The 20,657-nt window shown below is 29.2% G+C and overlaps 1 protein-coding gene across 2 annotated transcripts in view; it reads right to left on the bottom strand.

The window, feature by feature from the left end:
• Positions 1 to 4,908: 4,908 nt before the first annotated feature.
• Positions 4,909 to 20,657, bottom strand: part of LOC107443266 (L-fucose kinase) — a 56,909-nt gene continuing 41,160 nt past the window's right edge. The window contains exons 21-27 of one of the 2 annotated variants that reach the window (XM_087161045.1): positions 18,447 to 18,547; positions 17,736 to 17,873; positions 14,457 to 14,551; positions 13,653 to 13,871; positions 12,152 to 12,251; positions 6,121 to 6,344; positions 4,909 to 6,036 (exon numbers count right to left, since the gene is read on the bottom strand). In XM_087161045.1, coding sequence (XP_087017171.1) covers positions 5,974 to 6,036; positions 6,121 to 6,344; positions 12,152 to 12,251; positions 13,653 to 13,871; positions 14,457 to 14,551; positions 17,736 to 17,873; positions 18,447 to 18,547 — 940 coding nt within the window. In that variant the 3' untranslated portion in view covers positions 4,909 to 5,973. Of the gene's footprint in view, positions 6,037 to 6,120; positions 6,345 to 12,151; positions 12,252 to 13,652; positions 13,872 to 14,456; positions 14,552 to 17,735; positions 17,874 to 18,446; positions 18,548 to 20,657 lie in introns of those variants that run through there. The other variant, XM_087161046.1, reaches the window with a different exon arrangement.

Here is a 20,657-nt window from a genome sequence, read left to right as displayed (position 1 = left end):
TGTGATATTCGGTAATATATTTAGCTAATTAACTAATAATATAAAACGAAAATTAAAAAAAAATAATGATTTTACTCTCTAATAAAACGAAGTAGTAATTGATAAAAATAAAAAAAAGAAATGAATAAAATTCGCAAACTTTTCAAATTCTTTTGAACAAATAAAGTTTATTGACTTATGTCCAAAAAATAAGTTTTGTTTTAACTTTATTTCTAAAAATAAAAACAACTCAAGATTTATAAATTTAAAATCAGTAATAGAAGCCCATTAAATTATTAGAAGTTTTATCCGAAAGGTTTTTAATAAATTAAAAGAAAGTAAAAAAATAACCTAACAAATTTATTTACTTTGTAATTTAATTCCTTATGGGTGCCTTAAATCAGATTTCCGATAATTTTCACATTTAAAAATATAAAAAAAGTTTTGTCAGAAAATAAATAAAAAACTTACCTAATTAATGAAGAAACTTTTCTTTATAAATTCTTTTCAATAATAGATTGCGTTCAGAACAAGGTTACGACGGCGATCACGAAGTTAATCCCATTGAAAATAATCTACAAGAAACGATTTCAAATCGCGAAGTTGCGAAAACGAACATGTGATATAACGATATAAGGTCTCAAAAGTGATTCTGATTCTACCGCTCATCAGTCAAGGCCGTCTCAACATAACGAAACAATATCGTCTTCCACAGCGCGAGTTGGCATCGGAACGTAAGAGAAAGTCCTTGCGTGTATCGCTATATCGTTATATCGTCTTCTTTTCTCGACGGCTTAAATCAGATTTCTGATGCATCGCTTGGAATGAAAGTCGCTGTATCGGTTTGCCGATATAGGCGTTAAATCGATATGTCGCGATATATCGATTTATAGCCCAGTCCTAGCATCAATACAGGTTACAGGGTTCCCACGGTCCTTGAGAGTCCTTGAATTTTTTTTGGCTAAATTTAGGTCCTTGAAAGTGCTTGAAAAACGTCTTAGGTCCTTGAAAAACTTGATAGGTCCTTGAATTTGTCCAAAACTGCCGGCGGCCCTTTTTATAAAACACCCGCGGATCTTTCTTGTTCTTTCTCTTTTGTTTCCGAGCTCTCTCACGTGGTTTTTAACGCCACCGTTTCTAACCGGGCCTAGTGTCTTGGTGTCTGCCAAGCGCGTGGAGCACAGCAGACAATCAATGCGTTCGGGGCGAGACTCCACTTCATCTTCTGTCGCATATGCTTAGATCTTCTCTTTTCTTATCAAAACTGGAATAATCTCGAATTTCATAACAATATGTACCTTGTAGTTTTCAATAAATTTGCCGTTTTACCATCCGCACTTGTCCTTACGTTTGCGTCATTTCAAAACTTTATTGTAAAGCGTATTAGCAAAGGCACGGCTTCGTATTTGTGTTATGTAGTTTAGACTAGTTATGCCTGGGAAGTGCTATTTTAATCCCCAATGGATGGATAATCAAGCTTATAAAGAATGGATTTTATCGATGCCCAAAAAGAAGTTCAGAGTCAAGTGCCGATTATGCATGAAGGAGATCGATATCGCGAAAATGGAAGAATCTGCTCTTAAATCACACATGAAAGAAAGGTAAAACAAAAAAGCAGTCTCATGCCTTGAGCTCTCTTTTTCCAAAGACACCAACATTTAATTCATCTGGTGTAAATACTCCTTCAACATCGTGCAGGTCGTTGGGCTACCGAAGCGGGGGTGCCATCCCCTCTGTTGTTGTTGTTGTTAATTTACGTCGCACTTGAGCTGCACAATGGGCTATTGGCGACGGTCTGGGAAACATCCCGGAGGATGATCCGAAGACATGCCATCACAATTTTGATCCTCTGCGGAGGGGATGGCACCCCCGCTTCGGTAGCCCGACGACCTGCGCGCGAAGTCGAGCACTTTACGGTAGCACAGCATCCCCTCTGCAGAGGATCAAAATTGTGATGGCATGTCTTCGGATCATCCTCAGGGATGTTTCCCAGACCGTCGCCAATTGCCCATTGTGCAGCTCTAGTGCGACGTAAATCAACAACAACCTTCAACATCGTGTGCCCCATGTGAAACAGAAACTTTAGTGGCCGAGGTAACATTGTCTTCAAAAGGAATGTGCTTGATGCTGAAATTCTCTGGAGTCTGAAGTGCATCACTAGTAATTATTTATGTAACTCCTGTGAAGGGATTAGTAAATTGTTCTCCAAAATGTTTGCTGATAGCTGTATAGCGAGACAATTTTTTTGTAGTGCCACAAAGTGAGCCTATTTGGGCTCCTTTGGATTGGCACTATACTTCAAAGGGATTCTTATAAATGAGCTGAAGAATGTTGATTGGTACACTACTCTTTGATGAGACGTTAAATCAGTCTCTACCATCTAAGCAGATGGACATTATGGTAAGGAATTGATAATAAAGTTTGCACTAAGTATCTTACCTCCCAATTTATGGGTCATGGAACTGCAGAAAATATTTTGTCCTCTTTTTACAAATGCATGGATGATGGTTAAAAGCTCTCTAAAATACTTCAATTATCCATGAATGGACCCTATGTCAATTGGAAATTCTATTAGAAGCTTCAGTGTGAATTAAAAGAGAAATATTCCCACCAGGTCATATTCATTGGCAGTTGTGGATTACACATAACGAATAATACTTTTAAACATGGTGAAAATGGGATATGTTCCTTCTAATTTTTATTTTCAGAAAGAATTGTTGCTGCATAACATTTAGAGAAGGTTGTGTAAATTATGGATGAATAATTTCAGAAACGATGTTTAATAGAGGAGAGGAGGGGGTTATGGAATAGTCATGGAATATGGAATACCTAAGATTTAGCTCTGTCTTTCATGCAGCCTTCACATGGAAATACACAGGATTAAAGGATTTCACCATTAACACCTCATTACCATTAGTTATAGATTGTGCTGAAAATGATTTTGTGAATTAATATGTAAAACCAGTAGGGTTGTTTTTAAAAAAATATAAATTTTAGGTAGTCCATAATACATATACTCTCTTCTCTCTATATAGGCAAAGCATTTAGGTATTATATTTGAAATTAATTATTGCCACAACAAGCATTGTTGCTTCTAGTAAAATAGAAGAGAATAATTTTTAAAATTGGTCTTAGATTAAGGTCCTTGAAAATTTTGTTGAGGTCCTTGAAAAGTCCTGGAAAGTCCTTGAATTTCAATCTCATCATAGAGTGGGAACCCTGGGTTAGAATTCCTGTAATTTTTGCCATATGCAGGGCTGATTGTGCTCCGGAAGAAGTACAGATTTTTCGTTGACAGTGATCCGGAAGTTTCCGGAGATCGAAGGTCCAGACGTGTTAAAAAATCATTGATCACAGAAGTTTCCGGAAATCAAATTTTCAAAGGTGGAACTTAAAAACACAGTTTATTTTATTTGTTTGTAAGGGAGAGCCAGAGAGATACTTTTATAAGCTTATATTCATGATTAATATTCATTTTTTATCAGATAATAGTTGTTATAATCATAAACTCAAGAAAAAAAGACATATTTGTAAACTTTAAGTACTTCTCCAGGTCATCATAGGTATGTGTAAAATTTTAAATATATTTTAAATAAACTAAGAAATATTGAGAAAAAGGAAATGTTGAGAAAAGGAAAAAAGGAAATGGGAATGAGAAAAGGAAATGTTAAGAAAAGGAATGTTTTCAATTTAAATTTTTTTTTTTTTTAAAAACTTAAGAAATTTTCCCGGAATTTTGACTTGGACTCACAATTACCCCTGCATATGCTAAATAGTTAAACAAAAAACATGAAATTTATTTTTATTAAACCTGTGATTGATAATTAAATTGATATTAAAATAATAGGATACTTTAATGCAAAAAATGCTATTGGGGGTATTGGTACCTAATTCCGTATTGGTACCTTAGTCAAAAAAGTCACCAAATTTTTACAATAACCCAGCAGAGGCACAGCAAAAAAAAAACCTTTGCCGCTTTGATGAAGGTAGTTGGAGTGAACAGGTGTCGATTTGGAGATGACTCGCAACATTGGATGCACAACTGTAATACCTCATCAGTATGTTTGTTAGCAGTCATTGTTTTGTATCTATAGAGGTAGGATTTTTTTTAAAAATAACACACAAGAGCACGATAAATAACTTTATTTCCAAAAGATTAGTTTATTTTTTTCAATTGATTCAAAACATAAAATGGGGGAAAAAATTTAAATCTTTTTTCTTAACAACACGGTTTAAGAAAATTTTAAGTCATTTATTAAATTACAACAATAACTAAGCCAGTGTTTCTAAATTTCAACCTGATTGTTGCTCTTTAAAACAAAGTGTTTCCTACCCCATGTGAAGTAATCAATATTTCACCATAGGTTGTCCAGGACCACTTAGGATAAAAATAGGCAGCTCTGTCACTTTTTCGTGTCATGTTTCATATTTACCGAGCTTTTACGTCAAAAGAAATAGTGATTTTAATAATTTCTTCTAGATCTTAGCTATCCATTGTCAATAAAATATTGTTTGTTTTGAAAGATGTTTGTATTGATATGTTTAACGCATGTTTTTAAAGTGATTTTCCGGAAATTTAATTAACGATGTTGAATAATTGAATTATTTATGTATTGTTCTATTGTTCATTATGAAAAAAATAAATGAGAAGACTAGCATTAAAAACCCCAGTTTTTTTTCCGAAAAAATATTAAAAAAAAATTTTTTTTTGTAAAAAAAATTTATTGTGGGCAGGGGGAAATCTGAGTCTATGCCCCCCCCCCCCCCCAGAAAAATTTCTGGATCCGCCCCTGAATCTGATAAGTCTTAAAGTAACATTGTGACTATGGAATAGAAATCGGGGAATTCAGTGCATCAATGGAAGGGTGGCAGTATTGAGGGGTCGTACTAAAGAGTGTAGAGTAATAAAAAATGACCTTTAAGCCAAAATATGAAACTTTCATTTATTACCAAAAATATAGAAATTTAAATATTTATGACAAATGAAATATTTTATTATACATTATCGACAAAGGCAACAGCTGATCATCTGAACAAAGCAAGCTTTTTTCTTATAGCACCTTACATTATTTTGAGAACATATTTAACAAATTTATCAGAAAGGAAACCCTTCTTCCAACATAACATTACATTCAAAGACACTACCAAAAAAAAAAAAGATTGATTGACATTTAAATTATTTACGGAGAAGTTAAAAATTTTACTTTGAAAATTCAGTAGCAGCTAGTGAGCTTAAATGATTAAAACATATTCAATAATTTTTTAGGTCTTTTCAAAATTTCTATTAAAACAATATTCAACAAAAACTCACTGAATTGCACTTTGATTAATATACAAATAGAAATGACGAAATTTTTTTTTTTGATGTACTATTGGATTTTCCAAATTTGAAGATTGCTAAACATAACTTGGAATTTTTGATTAAATTTGAATAGTAGTTGAAAGAAAAATCTGTATATTGCATTTTAATAAGAAGTTATTGCTTATCATTTATGATAATAAAATTCCTTAACATAATTTTCTACTTTATTTTTAAGAAACTTTTTATTATTTTGGAATCTTTTGACATCATATGAAACAATGAGTTTAAAGACATTACAACTACTGTGTTACAACATATTGTTATGTTATGGCAAATATTCTTTCATATACTTTAATTACAAATCACTAAATATTTCTAATGAATATCTATGTTGTAGTGTGCAATATTTTTTTACTAAGAAACAAACCCTGACAAATCAATTATTGTTATTGGCATAAGTGGCATATTTTATTACTTCTAACAGTTAATTTTGCTATAATTTCATTGTTTTATTAAATAGTAAAACACATGTGAAAACAAAATTGTGCATGTTGCATTATAAAACCTTATAATTAATCTTGTATAAAAAATATAACATACAAAATAAATAATTTGCAGCATAAAAAGTTTATAAATACACATGACGTGATAGACAAAACATTTGCAAATAAAAAATAAAAGCTACAAATCATCTAGCTTACTATCAAACCATCTAAATCGATATTGACTTTATGAAAAGTCAACTTATTATATTCCTAAAAAAAGAAATAATTATATTAATTGGTATTTTTATATAATTATTTTAATAAGAGAAAATTTATTTTATACTTAAGATTTACCTTGTATATTGTTAAAGATGTTTTTAAACTCTCCATTGCATTTAGTTCTTTTGTTAAGACACACATGAATCCACCTCCTCCAGCCCCAACAAGTAACTGACCATAGCACAATGGCTTTAATATGTCCATTATTTCCTTGATAAGCACAGGTTCACAACCAGGAGCCAATATTTTCTTTTGGTCCCAATATTTATTCATCAAATTTCCAATTTCAAAATAATCTCCTAAATATTAAAACGTAATATAATATTTAAATAGAGCAAACATATAATAAATGAAAAGAAATATTCCCATAATATTTCTTTATCAAGTATCACATGCTTTCATACAAGAATGTTTATAGTATTAATATGAAAAAACTATTTTTTTCCATGTTTATTATAAATAAAATTCTAGTTCCTTTGTATATACAATCAATACTTAAGTTCTTATCAGAGCCGTTTTTATGTTTATAGGGGCCCTGGGCCTGTCATTATCTGGGGGCCCTTTATGAATAAATTTAGAGAGAAAATTTTTGAATAATTTTTAAAAATTATTTTATTTCAAGAGTAAAAAAAATATAAATTAATTATAAGAACTTATATACATTATTTTTATCGAAAATTTAAGGTAACAATACTTTTCGCGCTTTTTGAGAGGCGAATCTTCTATCATATCATCAAAATCAATTTCCTGTAAGACATACAATTTGCTTTGCAACTCAAAATATGTAAGACTTAAAAACATCAAATTATGAAGGCGTGTAGAAAATATGCTAGGAATTAGAAAGAATACAAGAAAATACAGTTTGATTATAATCGTTTTTTATAATCGTTGAAAAACTTACACAATTTTGAGCCAATGTTTAACTACGTAGCCTTGAAATTTTAAAACCAATCCAGAAGGCAAGGAAACTCCTGGATCAGTTTCCAGAGGTATTGAATTGTCATAAGAACTGGGAGGACTTTATGACCCCGACAGATTTAACATGCACCAGTCACCATTTTATACATGGGTATTATTCGGTCGGCTGAATTTGAACTTACATTCTCAAGAGCAGGAGTCCATAGCCCTACCAACCAAGCTATCGTGGCCAAGTTATTAGTTTATTTCACAACAGTCATTGAACAGTCCACCCAATTTCGAGTTTACGACTACTAATGTTCAGCTCCGTAGCCTTGTAATTTTGAACCCAATCCATCATACAAGAGAACTCTAGGATCAAGTATTGGAAGAAATTTTTGCCTTCATGGAGGACGTTTTGACTAATCCGCATTTACGGTACATAGAGAGGAAGAACACGACTGCCTTCCACGGTTAGCCTGACGGTAAAGGGACTCTAACCCATGATCCGCCTACCACAGAGGATATTTCACGTCAGCACTGTGGTCGGTAAAAGTTGGGTGTGAAATTCATATCGACCAGCCATCACTGGGATTCGAACTCGGTGCACCTCATTCAGAGGAGAATGCTCTATTCCTTGAGTCCATCTTCATTGAGTAATAACTCTGCGGCAGGTGCCAATTTTCTAATTTTATTAATTGGTACCAATTTTATTGATTTGCCGAAATTTAGTCATCTTCAAAATGTAAATGGTTATTCAATCATAATTTTTGTAAAAAAGAAATGGAAATAAACTGTTTTTCCCCTTATACTGCAATAAATGCAGAAGCAACCACGAGGGTTAATGAGCAAAATGAACAGGAAGCGGAGCCTTCTAGTTTTTTAAATAATTGTTAAATTATTAGTTTTTAACATGCATACTTAAAAAAAATAAGAAAAACATTTTTCAGTATTAATAAATAGTAATTAAAGACTGTCATCAGATGGAATAGAAACCACGATCTCACAGTTTTGTGTTAGTTTTCATAATCAACAGCCCCAAATATACACACCTGCCTTGCGGATATTTTTTTAATATTTTTTTTTAATTTAATAAATCAAGTCATTTGGATACCTGACATTCTGGAAAAATGATTTCCAAATTACAATTTTTAACGTTTATAACAAGTATCTTCAGTTCATTTCGAAGTAAACCATAATTCGGCTTATCTTATTCATTTTCAGCTTATGTATATGCACCAAAAATAAATTCAAAACTAAACTGTATATAACACAAGGACTGCAAATTTAACTGTCGAATATAAAACCTTATTTAAGAATTATAATGATAAAAAGATGAAAAATCTACATTCCTACAATTAAATATTTTAAAAATAGTCTGCTTTTAGGTTATAATGTTCGTAATTTTCTTAATAAACTTTAATCATAATGTCGGGGTTCCACTGATAGACGCCATTTAATCCATCAATGTAACACACTAAAGCTTTATATCAGTTAGCAATTAGTTTTAGAATTACAATTCTAGAATAATTATTTTTATTATAGAATGAAAGGTTTTAAAAGACAAATATTTGTTAATGTTTAATATTTATTCAAAGAAAAAACATAACACATATTGAAATCTAACGAATAGCCCCTGATAAATTTTGTGACTAAAAAATATTGAAACCTGATTGATTTCCGGATTTTAGAAACGCCTTCTAGTTTTACTACTCAATCAAATTGGTTTCGATGTCTTTCATCCCACCTGTCTCACTAGTGATTCAGCATATTTTGATATCATTTTTGTTTCGTTCTTACTTAATATTGATTTGTTTGTGACAATTATTTTTTAAACACATTTTTGCGAGAAACTTAAAAATATAATATTGAGGGCATTAACTGAAATATTATTTTTTTTTTTTGTATGCTTCTTTTACTTATATCATTCACAACGACAAGCAACTGTCTGCTCTAAATACTGCGATAATGTAAAATGAGATAGCCAAACAAAACGTATGGAGTTACTTAAATTCATGTTCAAAAGTATTAATTGTTTTTTTGAATTGACAATTTTAGTCATCTTTTAGGCATTTAAAACTGCAGCATATCACATGAAAGTATTAAATATATCACACAATAAAGTAAAATAAAAGAGAATTCTGATCCTTAGGAACAGATATTAAATAGTCTCATCATCGAATGATGGAACATAGTTACCTTTTAAACAAATCAAATTTTTTTTCACCTTTTAAACTGAAAATTGCTTATTTTTAAATAATTTATTAATACTCAAATTGTTGAAAAGATGATATGATAACGAAGTTTTTTATTTTATTCAAGCATTTATTTATATTTTTTTTTATTTATTTTTATATTATTAAATTAAATGCACATGTTTAAAATAAAAACAAAGCTGTCAAAATTTCATATATAGTTTCGAATTACAATTTTAAGAAATTGTTTCGACTTTGATTTGGAAATTTAAAAGCCTCATTAATTAAAAAAATTGAGAAGCCTTATTAACTTTAGACACATAATAACAACAAAAATCAAGGAGTTAAAAATCGAAACGAATATGATCAATAAGCAATAAAATCATATGCTAACTAAATAAATTAATTTTGTGTACGAAATATAATATTACAAATTAAACATATTTCATATTTAGGGGAAACATGGAAAATTTGGTCATACAGGAGTTTTAAAAAGTTTTTTTCTCGTGTTTAAACATTTGTTTATCTGATGATCATTTGATTTCAATGCCCCATTAAACAAAATCCTATGTTGTTTCTGTCTATTAGCAGTAAGTAAATTAAAATAAAATTACATTTGTTATCTCAATTTCATCCAGAACAGACCAAATCAAGAATTTTGCAGATAGGCCAGTCAAAGAAGGAATTGAATAGTGGCCCGCCATTTAAATAAATAAACAAAAAAATTCACAATGTATATATAAAAAATTCACGTTTTCCCTAACCACAACCAAAATTGATATAATAAAAACATTTGTTTACCTCCAACGTGAAAGATTTATGTCTTCTTAATATCCAACGAAAATTTGATGTAGAATTTCCAATTCTCGGATTCTCTTACGATTAATTTGAAAAATAACAAAATAAAATCAACTGCAAAAATTAAGTAAATAAAACTATTAGGCTAGTTGAAATATTTAAGATGATTAAAAGAAAAAAAGCTTTTATAATAAATTAGAAAACAATTTTCTATGAAAGAAAATTTAGAATTGAACGAGGTCCAATTTAAAGGCACTATGGAAATCTCAAGACAGAGTGACCCAAAGGAATTCTAAGAAGACTCTCCCCCTATTTACAGCCGAAGAGATTTTTCTTCCTAGAAATTTATGAGCAGAAATCAGACAAAAGGGTGTTTCTGTGGATATCTGATATTTTCGAAATTAGGAAAAAAGTGCCCCGTGGCAATATAAAGAAGCTAAATACATTTTCTCACAGTGTAAGGTGAGAAGGCTATTTGACAACTCTGTAGGTGGTAGCTACGAAAGTGGGGATATTTTCATTAGTGGAAAGAGCTTTTTATTGCTCTTTTAGTTAGAAAAGTGAAGAGTAACAATTATTTTATATTTGTAAACACTTCGATTAGATTTTGAAGAGAATCCGACAATATAAGAAAGAAAAAAATATGGATAATATGGGCTTCAGAGGGCCTCAGCTCTGAATAAAACTTTAAAAAAAGAAAAAAAAGTGGGGTTTGGGGTCCCTCTTAAGTTATAAATAATAAATGAGTTAGAATTAAAAAAAAAAAAAAAAAACAATTAATTCAATGTGATTTTAGACTTTTGGGGGCCCCATTAGAACTCGGGGCCCTGGGCCAGGGCCCACTTGGCCCATCCTTAAAAACGGCTCTGGTTCTTATGCATTCCTTGAATCGTTAAACCAAACCCTCTTCCCACAAATCCAGTATGTTAATTTTTAAAAAGACGTGAAATGCTTATACTAAACTCAATTTATATAGAAGTACATTTTACTGGGTCTCATTTCAAGCATAAATGGCATTTAAATGTAATTGTGAGAGTTTTTTTAAGGCCAATAATTATATAGTATCTAGCGAAAAGTGACCGGACATGCAGTGGTATGGACTTGTAGATGACAGTTTGTACACGTCTAGACGGACTTTCCACCAGTTTTCTATTGGTTGCCATGGAATTGACTTCTGAGCGTCCATCATAGAAGAAGCGAGTACTAGCAGTGAGGATGGTTGATTTGGGTGGCTGTGTAATCCGCATTTTAATTCGTTCCAAAGGTGTTCAAATGGGATTTAGATTGGGGCTCTGAAAAGGCCACATATTTTGTTAAATCATAGCCATGCCATTCTCAATATGGAATGGTGCAGTTATTCTGCTGGAAGAGAGATGGGCTTTCTCAGAAATATTTCCATAGAGTTGAGGATGCAGCATTGTTCAGAATGTCTACATTTCACAGTTCATGTTTTTAACTATAGGAACAATGGGTTCCTGGTCAAACCATGAAAAACATCGCCACATTGTGATGCTTAAAGTGGATAACTTCATACTTTTGGTCAGATAGTGTGATGCAGCTGGATAATAAATTGCTAACTAACATTTCTTTGTGACTTTCAACTGATGATTGATTGCATTATTGTAAGTTTTCTTTTGTATGATTTCATCACACAGAGTAATAATTGCCTTTTTGGGTTTCAAAAGCTTTACAAATAGGTATTGCCCCTGTATTTGTAATATGTAGTGAGGTAATTTATATTATGAATTGAACAACAAACAATTCATTACTATTTCATTCATAGAAATTCGAACAATAATTCTAATGCAACTGTTTGATTGAAGAGACTTCATTTGAGATAGGCCATAAAGGGAATAAAATAATTTTATTTGTCCAAAAATGATGAAATTGCAGTTAAAATTGTTAAATGAATAGAAAAAATATCATAGAACCATTTAAAAAAAACTTTTATATTGGAACATTATCTCTATTGAATCAATGTAAAACATAATCTATGAGTTATGCAAGTAGAATAATATTGTATATGTATTCCTTTACAGCAATGTTTAATATGTTTTTAATATGTAATATGTTTAATAATATGTTTTCCTTCACAGCAAACAATTATTAAAAATAATTATAAAAGAAAAACTTTCTTGGTTTGGAGTGTGTTTACAGTAACAAAGGCTCCAGTTTACTTAATATTAAATATAATACCATAGATAATAGTAATTTACCATTTTGTAAAGCTTGCTTCATTTCATATGAATTTGAAAGAAGATCTTTAAAACATTTCACAACAGTTTCTTCCCTGGCATACCAATTGCGAATAACACTCTATAGAAATGTACAAAAATATTAGAAAACAATGTATATAACAAAAATGCTAAAATGTTTTTACAATCATAAGATTAACATCAATATTCTAATTCACGTATAAAACATCAATAATAATATAAAATCCTTACCTTTAAAAATGTATATCATATTTTTTTTTTTATAATCAAGTAGGAAAATTTCTACTAACATTTTCTTTTGGGACAGTTTTTCATCATTAAATAGCACTGTAAACACTGATTTATCATTTAAGAAAATCAGATTTTACCTCAACAAAATTGGAAGTTGACAGGAAAAAAACACATGTTTCAGGGAAAAAAATATTAATAAATTATGCAGAGATGTAAACTTGATATGATGATTTTCTGTTATAAAGGAGCTATTTTTTGCATCAACATAGCGAATTTAACATAAACAGTAAAATGTGTCATGAAACACCTAATTTATGTACTACTAGTTGCATGTTTTTCAAATAATTAAATAAGCTACAGTATATTTTAATTACATCAAAATTAACAATCAGAAATGATAAAAGTAGCAAAAAAAGTAGTAGTTGCTTCAATTATTATAAAACAAACAAAACCCTTCATCAGTAAATAATACTTTCTATGCACTAAATGGCTATCTTAACTAAAATACACTTATCTCATTAGGAGACATAAGCCTGCGAGAATTTTAGGAAACAAATTTATACCCACTTCACAATTAAATGCAATCAACTAGTTAATACAAACTGAATTTAAGGAATTGTAGTTATTTTATTAAAATGTAACAAAATATCAAAAAAAGAAAATTATTATAAATTACCATAAATCAGTAAAAGATGGCATCCCTAAATTATACCTCGTCAAAAGATATAATTTAAAATAATGCCAATTCATGACATAAATTAAGATAATTGATTATTTTTACTGTGTTGATATAAATGTCAGCCTATTTCACTAAATTGTTATGTGAATAAACAAAAGTTTATTGTAAAAGATAACAGATGTTAAGATAAACATGCAATTTTATTTTTAAGTAAGTAAAAAAGTGTCAAATATTTATTTTATTTTTTTAAATTAACAATAAATTTTATCTACTTTCCACAAAATTTCAACTTTTGAGATTTTTATAAATGTGAAATTGCATACAAAATTGTAATGTTTTATAACTTGCAGTTCATTAAGAATAAGATAAAAAGAATGAATATATGAAGGCATTACAGTGAATACAACTAAGATAAAATTGTAATTGAAACTAATAAAAAAAGCAGGGAAAGTATAAACATTTTTTAAACCACTGAATAAAATGTAGGATTTTCAGTCACAGTTCACTTACACTTTTTTAAAAAAATAAGCAGTAAAATTAAAATTTATTACTGTTATGAATTGCTTAAATAATGATAGATGTAAAACATACCTGAAGTAAGTTTTTAGCTAATCGTACTTTTCCAGTATAAATAAGTAATAAACGTGCATTCAACTGTTCAATGATTTCTTCTTTAAGATTTAATGAATCTATTTTTACTTGCAATGGTAGAACTGGGTCAGAATAACCTCTATTAACCCCACCTGTGATTCCAGACACTTGATCTTGCCAGCCACCACCAGTAGTTAAAAGTTGCTCAACATGCAAGACCTAAAAATAAATAATGAGTTACTTTGAAAAATATTTAACATTTTATTTATAAAATATGTGGCATAAATAAATAGCTATTAATAAAGCAAATGTTTATAAACCGAAATAGATACAAGTCTTGCTTTCCCGGGCACCTGATGGGAGGAGAAAAAGAGGAAAGCCAAGAATGACATGACAAGGATAAATGCAAATGGATTTTAGGTGGGTACAATTTAAGGGTTTAGAGAAAGCCAGAGATCAGGGAGCATGAAGAAGTAGGTTGTATGTGTTAAGCGCCAAACAGTTTCAAGAGCCCAAGTAAGTAAATATTTTGAAAATGTAGCCTTTTTGAAACAATTTTTGTTAAAATATTCAGTGAATAAATTTCTAACCTACATTTTTTGTTTATAAGCAGAAAAAGGAGTTTCTAATTCATGTTTCAGCATTCTGCAGTTTTTTAGGTATTCACTTATCAGCAACTGTTTAATCTTTATGTATTTACAGATTATAAATAATATAGCTGATGCAGATGTGATGATCAAAATTGTTATTTAAAAACAGTGCAAGCAATTTTAATTATATACCAAACACTTATAATTTACTCACAGCATGAATTACAGTTAGCTTGTCATACATTTTTCCAGAAGCAGACCATAAAGCGGCAATTATAGCTCCAGCAAGAATACTGCTTGTGCCCATTCCTTAAAATAAAGCAAAACAATGATATAGCTCTTAATCAAATGATTAATTTAATTAAAATAGCAAAGAAATATTTAAATTGTAATGACTGTACTAGTTTATGCATGGTGTAGAATGCATTCAAAATTAAAACTACATACTGCTAACATAATAACCAGAAATACTACTAAATTTTGATGCATTAATTAAAATTAACACTTATCATATTCTATGTAACTGCAGATTTCATGTTACAAAGTCAATGTTAGGAATTTTTTGAAAAATTTTCATTTTGAAAATTTTCATTGAAATTCTAAACAATTATCAAAAGTTTCTTCCAACTTTTCCATTATAGAAACACTTTACCTTTACTGTTTCTTGATACAAAAAGCCAATGCTAGTTCTCACACTTCAAAACAAACTGCAAAATAGCTGGATGATAATGTAATAAACATTTGAGAGTGGCCTGCCTTATTCCTTGATTCAGAAAAAAATTCATATGGAAAAAAGAAAAATGAACTGGAAGAAGCAGGAAAGACAAGTCAAAGAATGGATAGAAGATTTAGAGTAAAAAAGGGGGGAAACAACTTTTGACACTTTTGAACATTACAACTGGAACAAAACAATTTTCAAAGTCTGTTTTAGAATCTATGTCAAGACAGTTTCAAACGGTTATTGATGTTAAAGAAGAAAGAATTAAGTAACTACTAACTTTCGACACTTTTGAACATTACAACTAGAACAAAACAATTTTCAAAGTCTGTTTTAGAATCTATGTCACGACAGTTTCAAATGGTTATCGATATTAAAGAAAGAATTAAGTAACTACTAATTTATCTGTATCTATAAAGTTGAGACATCTTTAAATGTTTTTTAAAGAAACTTTTGATATCTATTTTAATTTCTTGTAAAGCATTTTTTGAAAGTCTCAAATTTTTTGCTCCATACTATAAGAATATCAACTGCATGTATTAACAAAAAACATTGAAAGCATTTATTTGTTTTGTTATTTATTAAAAATTGCATACTATAGAAGTAGTAGTACTGAGTTTTGCTTCCATTACACATGCTTAAAGCTCTAGCTTAAAAGATTCACAACTGAAGCTCCTGCACTTTAAAGCATCCTAGTTAATCTCCCTGAAACATGTTATGAAATACATATATTTTACAACTAATAATCTTCCAATCCAATGTTAAGTAATTTTTCCACTGGATGAGACTGTTTAAAGTTTAAGTAATGCATACTAACATTCAATAAATTGCAGTTTTACTTCACTACTCTTTAAACTCCCATCTTGTCAAGAGAACTAGCTCTCCGATTTATAATAATTATGTTTATTTAACTATAAACTTATATTTTAAAATGCAATCTCTGTATTTATTAATAATTAATGCCTCGGTTTTCTATGAATTGTCAATATTTCTTCAAGAATACAGCATTGCAGAATTAAATGAGAAAAATACAAAGCAAAGGTAAGCATTTACAGGGTATCTGCTACATTTTAGATTTTCAAATTCATGACTTTTCATGATTTTCCATGACTAATTCCAAGAATTTTTCATGACTTAATGAAGTTGCTATTTTCTCCAACAAAAATGCAACAATAAATTAAAAAAAGCATTATAATAACATTATTTGAAATAGGCATAACCAAAACTATTATACTCTTCATCTTCATATTTATAGATTTTAAACTTAAAAAACAGAGTAAGGAAAGAGTTGAAACAATAAAATAGCTAAAAAAATACAAAAGCAAAAAAAAAAAAAAAATTTCTGCAGAATTATATTCTAAAGATACTTTTCTTGTTCATCAGAAAGGAAAGAAATACTCCTGATTTTTCTGTTCATTTCAGAATTAAAAAAATTCGCCAATAACTGGTTTGCTTCAACTAGAATTTTAAATTGATAAAATTAAAAAAAATAATAAAAATTCTTAAATCACAGAAGAGTTTAAAGGATAATTCGCTCTAGAAATGATATTTTTTCTTTAATTTTCTGAAAGAACACCGTAATTTTTAAAGAACATGATAAAATCATTTCATATTCAAATAAAATATGACTGAGTGGTGATTTTGTTAGAAATTCAGATATTTGGAACAGGATGAAATTGGGGGGAGGGAGATTCCATTTTAAAAATTAGATTTTTCGGAGATCTAAATCCATGACTTTCCATGATTTTTTTAGAAAAAGAGTAAAAATCATGACATTTCATGGCAAATTTTGTTCAATACCGAAATTCATGACTTTCCATGATTTTTCATGACTTTCCAGGTGCGCGGATACCCTGCATTTATTTCCCTTTCTACTTTTTATTCATTTTTCAGTGTGTGTTTTCTAAAAAATACACACCAAATGTTATGAAAAAGAAGAAATTATCGGCAACATTACTCCTTATTTGTATTTAATCAAAGAATAAAACTGATTTACAGAAATTCAGAAAAAAGACTAAATAAGAAAATAATATTTAAAATGAGTCAAAATGGAAAAGCGCTAAAAAGCACCTAAAACCAAATTTGCCTTATTTTAATAATTTAGGAAGTTAGAAACACAAATCAAGCAGAAAACGAAGAGTATTTAAAGATAAGTAAGTTAGAAAAAAACAGCACTTCAACAGGGGACACACTGTCTGCCAACAAACAGGAGCCTTTTTGTCGCCAGTGGTAATACCAAAAACTGACTGTGCCCCGAGGCCCCACAATGGATAAACTAAATATGAAAAGCAATTAAAAATTCAAAAATTAAAATATAAATGCAATGAAAAATTAATGACGTACAAACACAATTCAAAAATACACACAGTAAGACTGGATAATGAAACAACCACATGTAAGAAAAATAAATAAAGTCACAGTTAGAATTCATTTGTATTGTTTTTCTTTTGTTGATATTTGTTTAATTAAATGATAGAAAAAGTGCAATAAAATTTTCAGGAAAGAAGTTATTCTTTGGTATTTTATATGGGTTTTTGAGTCACTACGGATATATTTTTTCGAAAGAATTACAAGTCAGGAACTTTAGAAACTGATCATAAGAGGTAAAGGTTCCATTATAGATATGGTTTTTGATCAAAAATCTGCAGTGCTTAAGCAAAATAATGAAAGCGCGCATATGTGAGAACAATATTTGAATTAATCTTGAATTATAATTCAAGATTAATTCAGGCATAGAATTGAGGATACAAATAAAGGTAATACAATACATCTTACCACATCCTTGAGGCAATAAAGACCAAGATTGAATTTCAAAACCACCACCGAATTTTGAAAGAAGTTGATCTGCTAAAGCTATTAGAGAATTACTGTCAATGATTTCAGTACAAATAATTGCTGCTTTAAGCAAAGCTCCTAAAATAAATGAAAAATCGATTTAAAAATATATTAAATTATTAACACAACAATGAGTATGTAGAAATTACACTAACTTAAAAAGTGAGAGCTTAAAAACATTTAATAAATGAATAATACGAAAATTATTTTGCTTACAATGAATGAAACTGCAAAAAATTATGATATATTCACAGAGTTAAGCAATTTCAGATATTTTTTCTCATCTACATGAAAAAATAAATAAATAAAAGAAATACTTGAAGAAAAGAAATTTCAAGTAAGTTTTGTTAAACAGGCTGATAAAAGTACCTTTAACAATAACTGTTTTTATTCCTTATTTTGAAATTTTATTCTTTATTTTAGTTTAAGGTTAAACTGGAATTTCATATCAAAATTAATAAATAGTATTGAAATGTTAACAAATTAAATGTAAATTCTTTAGAACGAAATAAAAAAAATATTCAAATACTGTGAGCAAATAAAATAAAGAAAAATGTTCAAGAAGTATAGTAACTTTTACGGATAGAAACATTTTCACTATATGTAAAATGTAAGCATATGAAAACTAAAAGTTGGCAAATTTTGTAATACCTTTTGCATTTGGCTGATCATAGTTTAAAATATCTTTTATGTCTGTAATTATAATTTCATGATGCAGTTCCCCAATTCCAATTTTTAGACGAATGTGAGGTCTAAAAATATTTTAGAATATGTTATAAAAAATAGTCGTAGTATTTGACGATCATAAATAAGTAAATATGTAATTTTTAAGTATTAAAAAATTCTTAATTAGCATTTTATAGAATCTAAAGTGCACTTAACTCTAATAAATATTACTGATAAAAAATTGTGAATTTGATGAATAAACAGATTTTAACAACTTTACTAATTATAGATCATCACTATCCAATTTTCACATAATACAAAACAATTAAGTTGCTTGATAACACTAAGGAACAAATGTGTTGTTGCATTTATGCAAATACTTGATATTGCTTAATTCGGGTGTCAGGATTTCAAATCTGAAATTAATTTAGCTCTTAAAGGTACAGATTTTTTTTTTAACAAACATATTTAGTCAATTTTTTATCGAAATGTATAATTTTAAAAATGTTACCTATAACAAGGGGTCACATTAATTTTGTGACATACTTCTAGGGAGTTAGAGCATCAGGATAGAAATTGCAGAGGAATCCTTGATCAGAAATATCATTGTACTTGGCTAGGAGCGTTCCCAATTATGACCTCTTTGGAAACATACGAAGAAACAGTTCATTACAGGGAAACACCCCTAGCGACGTATGACATTTCCAAGCATGGGTGTCAAAAACTTTTTAATCCTGATGTGCCCTAACTCCCCTTAAAGCTTGTCGCAAAATTTATGAGACATCCTAGTATATATAACAATTTTAAACTTGTACATTTTGACAAAAAATAAGACTAAAATTTAAATTTTTTTTTATAAAAAAAATACAGCTTAGACAGAAAAACAGAGATTGCAGATTTGATCAGTGATACAAAGGTATCTAAGATATATTAAAAATTCTCATGCAACAGATAGGAAAAAAATTTGTTCTCTAATGTAATTTACACAAAAAACATAGAAACGAATAAGTTATCAGTGACACCAGTATGAAACAATTGGTCGAAAAAAATTGAAAGTTTTAATATTTTGAGTTTTTCAATTCTGGGTAAAATTGTATGGTGTTTTTTCTTATTTAGAAATATTTTCTCACTGTTAGAGATCAGACATTATTATTATTGCAGAAGGGCAAACATATAAAATGTTTTCATAGCAACAATTCTTTTCGTCTGATTTTTTCAAATACCCAAGAAAATATAAAAAGGTTTTAATGACAAAATTAGGACAAGGAGTAGATTAAGAGAGTACAAAAATATTTTTCCCTTTTATGGTGAAGAAAATTATAATCAGTCAAAGTAGTTTTCCCTGGAAAGTTCAGATTAAAAGTTAATTTAATTCATAATAAATTCATATGACCATAGATTTATGAATCCCGGTTTCCTTGCACCATAAAAATGTGAGATCATTAGCTCAAAAGTCTAAAGGAAAAAAAAGGGAAAGTGACTGAAAAACAAGTTCGAAAAACCACCGGAAAATTCCAAATGACGATAACTGACTTATAAAGAATAATTCAATTTTTTAAAGTGCTATATGAGATGAAATGTCTTTCCTAGTTGGCCTTTGTTTTTTATTTTTATTTTAAGGTTAATTTCAGAATATTATGAAATTCTAGCATTGCTTAAGATTTTTTTCCTCCTCATTAAGCATGAGTTCTAATTTGTTATTCAACACATGCATACATACAGACCTGCCAACCCCAGAAATTTAAAAGGCCTGACTGATGTATAGCATAATAAGCAAACCAATAAAGATTTAAAAAAGAAATCCTCTCATTTCTTAAATGAATTTATTTAAGCAACCTTGTCACTATGATGCAAAAAAATTATAACAACAAAAAAACCTTGTCTTATGCCTGATATTTAACTAGTTGAGTGATGAGATAAGCTACTTTTCATTCTATAACCTGTTGGTTTTTAAAGAAATATCTTTACTCCTAGAAATTTTGTTCACCTCTGCATATGAAAAGACTGTAAAATGTAGTTAAATTGGTGATATGGCTTTAGACAACACAAATAAAAAAAAAGAAGATAAAAGTAGATAGCAACCAAAGAATTATAAGTATTTATCTTTACATAATGATTAGAAAAGCCTTACAGATTTCAGTTCTAATAAATTTTTACAATTTATAATGTCTTATAACAATAATCTGCAAATTTTAA

Source organism: Parasteatoda tepidariorum, chromosome 4 (assembly GCF_982258835.1).
Source record: "Parasteatoda tepidariorum strain Cologne lab strain chromosome 4, Ptep-v5.0, whole genome shotgun sequence".
Lineage (NCBI taxonomy): Eukaryota > Metazoa > Arthropoda > Arachnida > Araneae > Theridiidae > Parasteatoda > Parasteatoda tepidariorum.
Note: the sequence above shows the minus strand (reverse complement) of the source record. Positions and strands in the feature narration are given on the sequence as shown.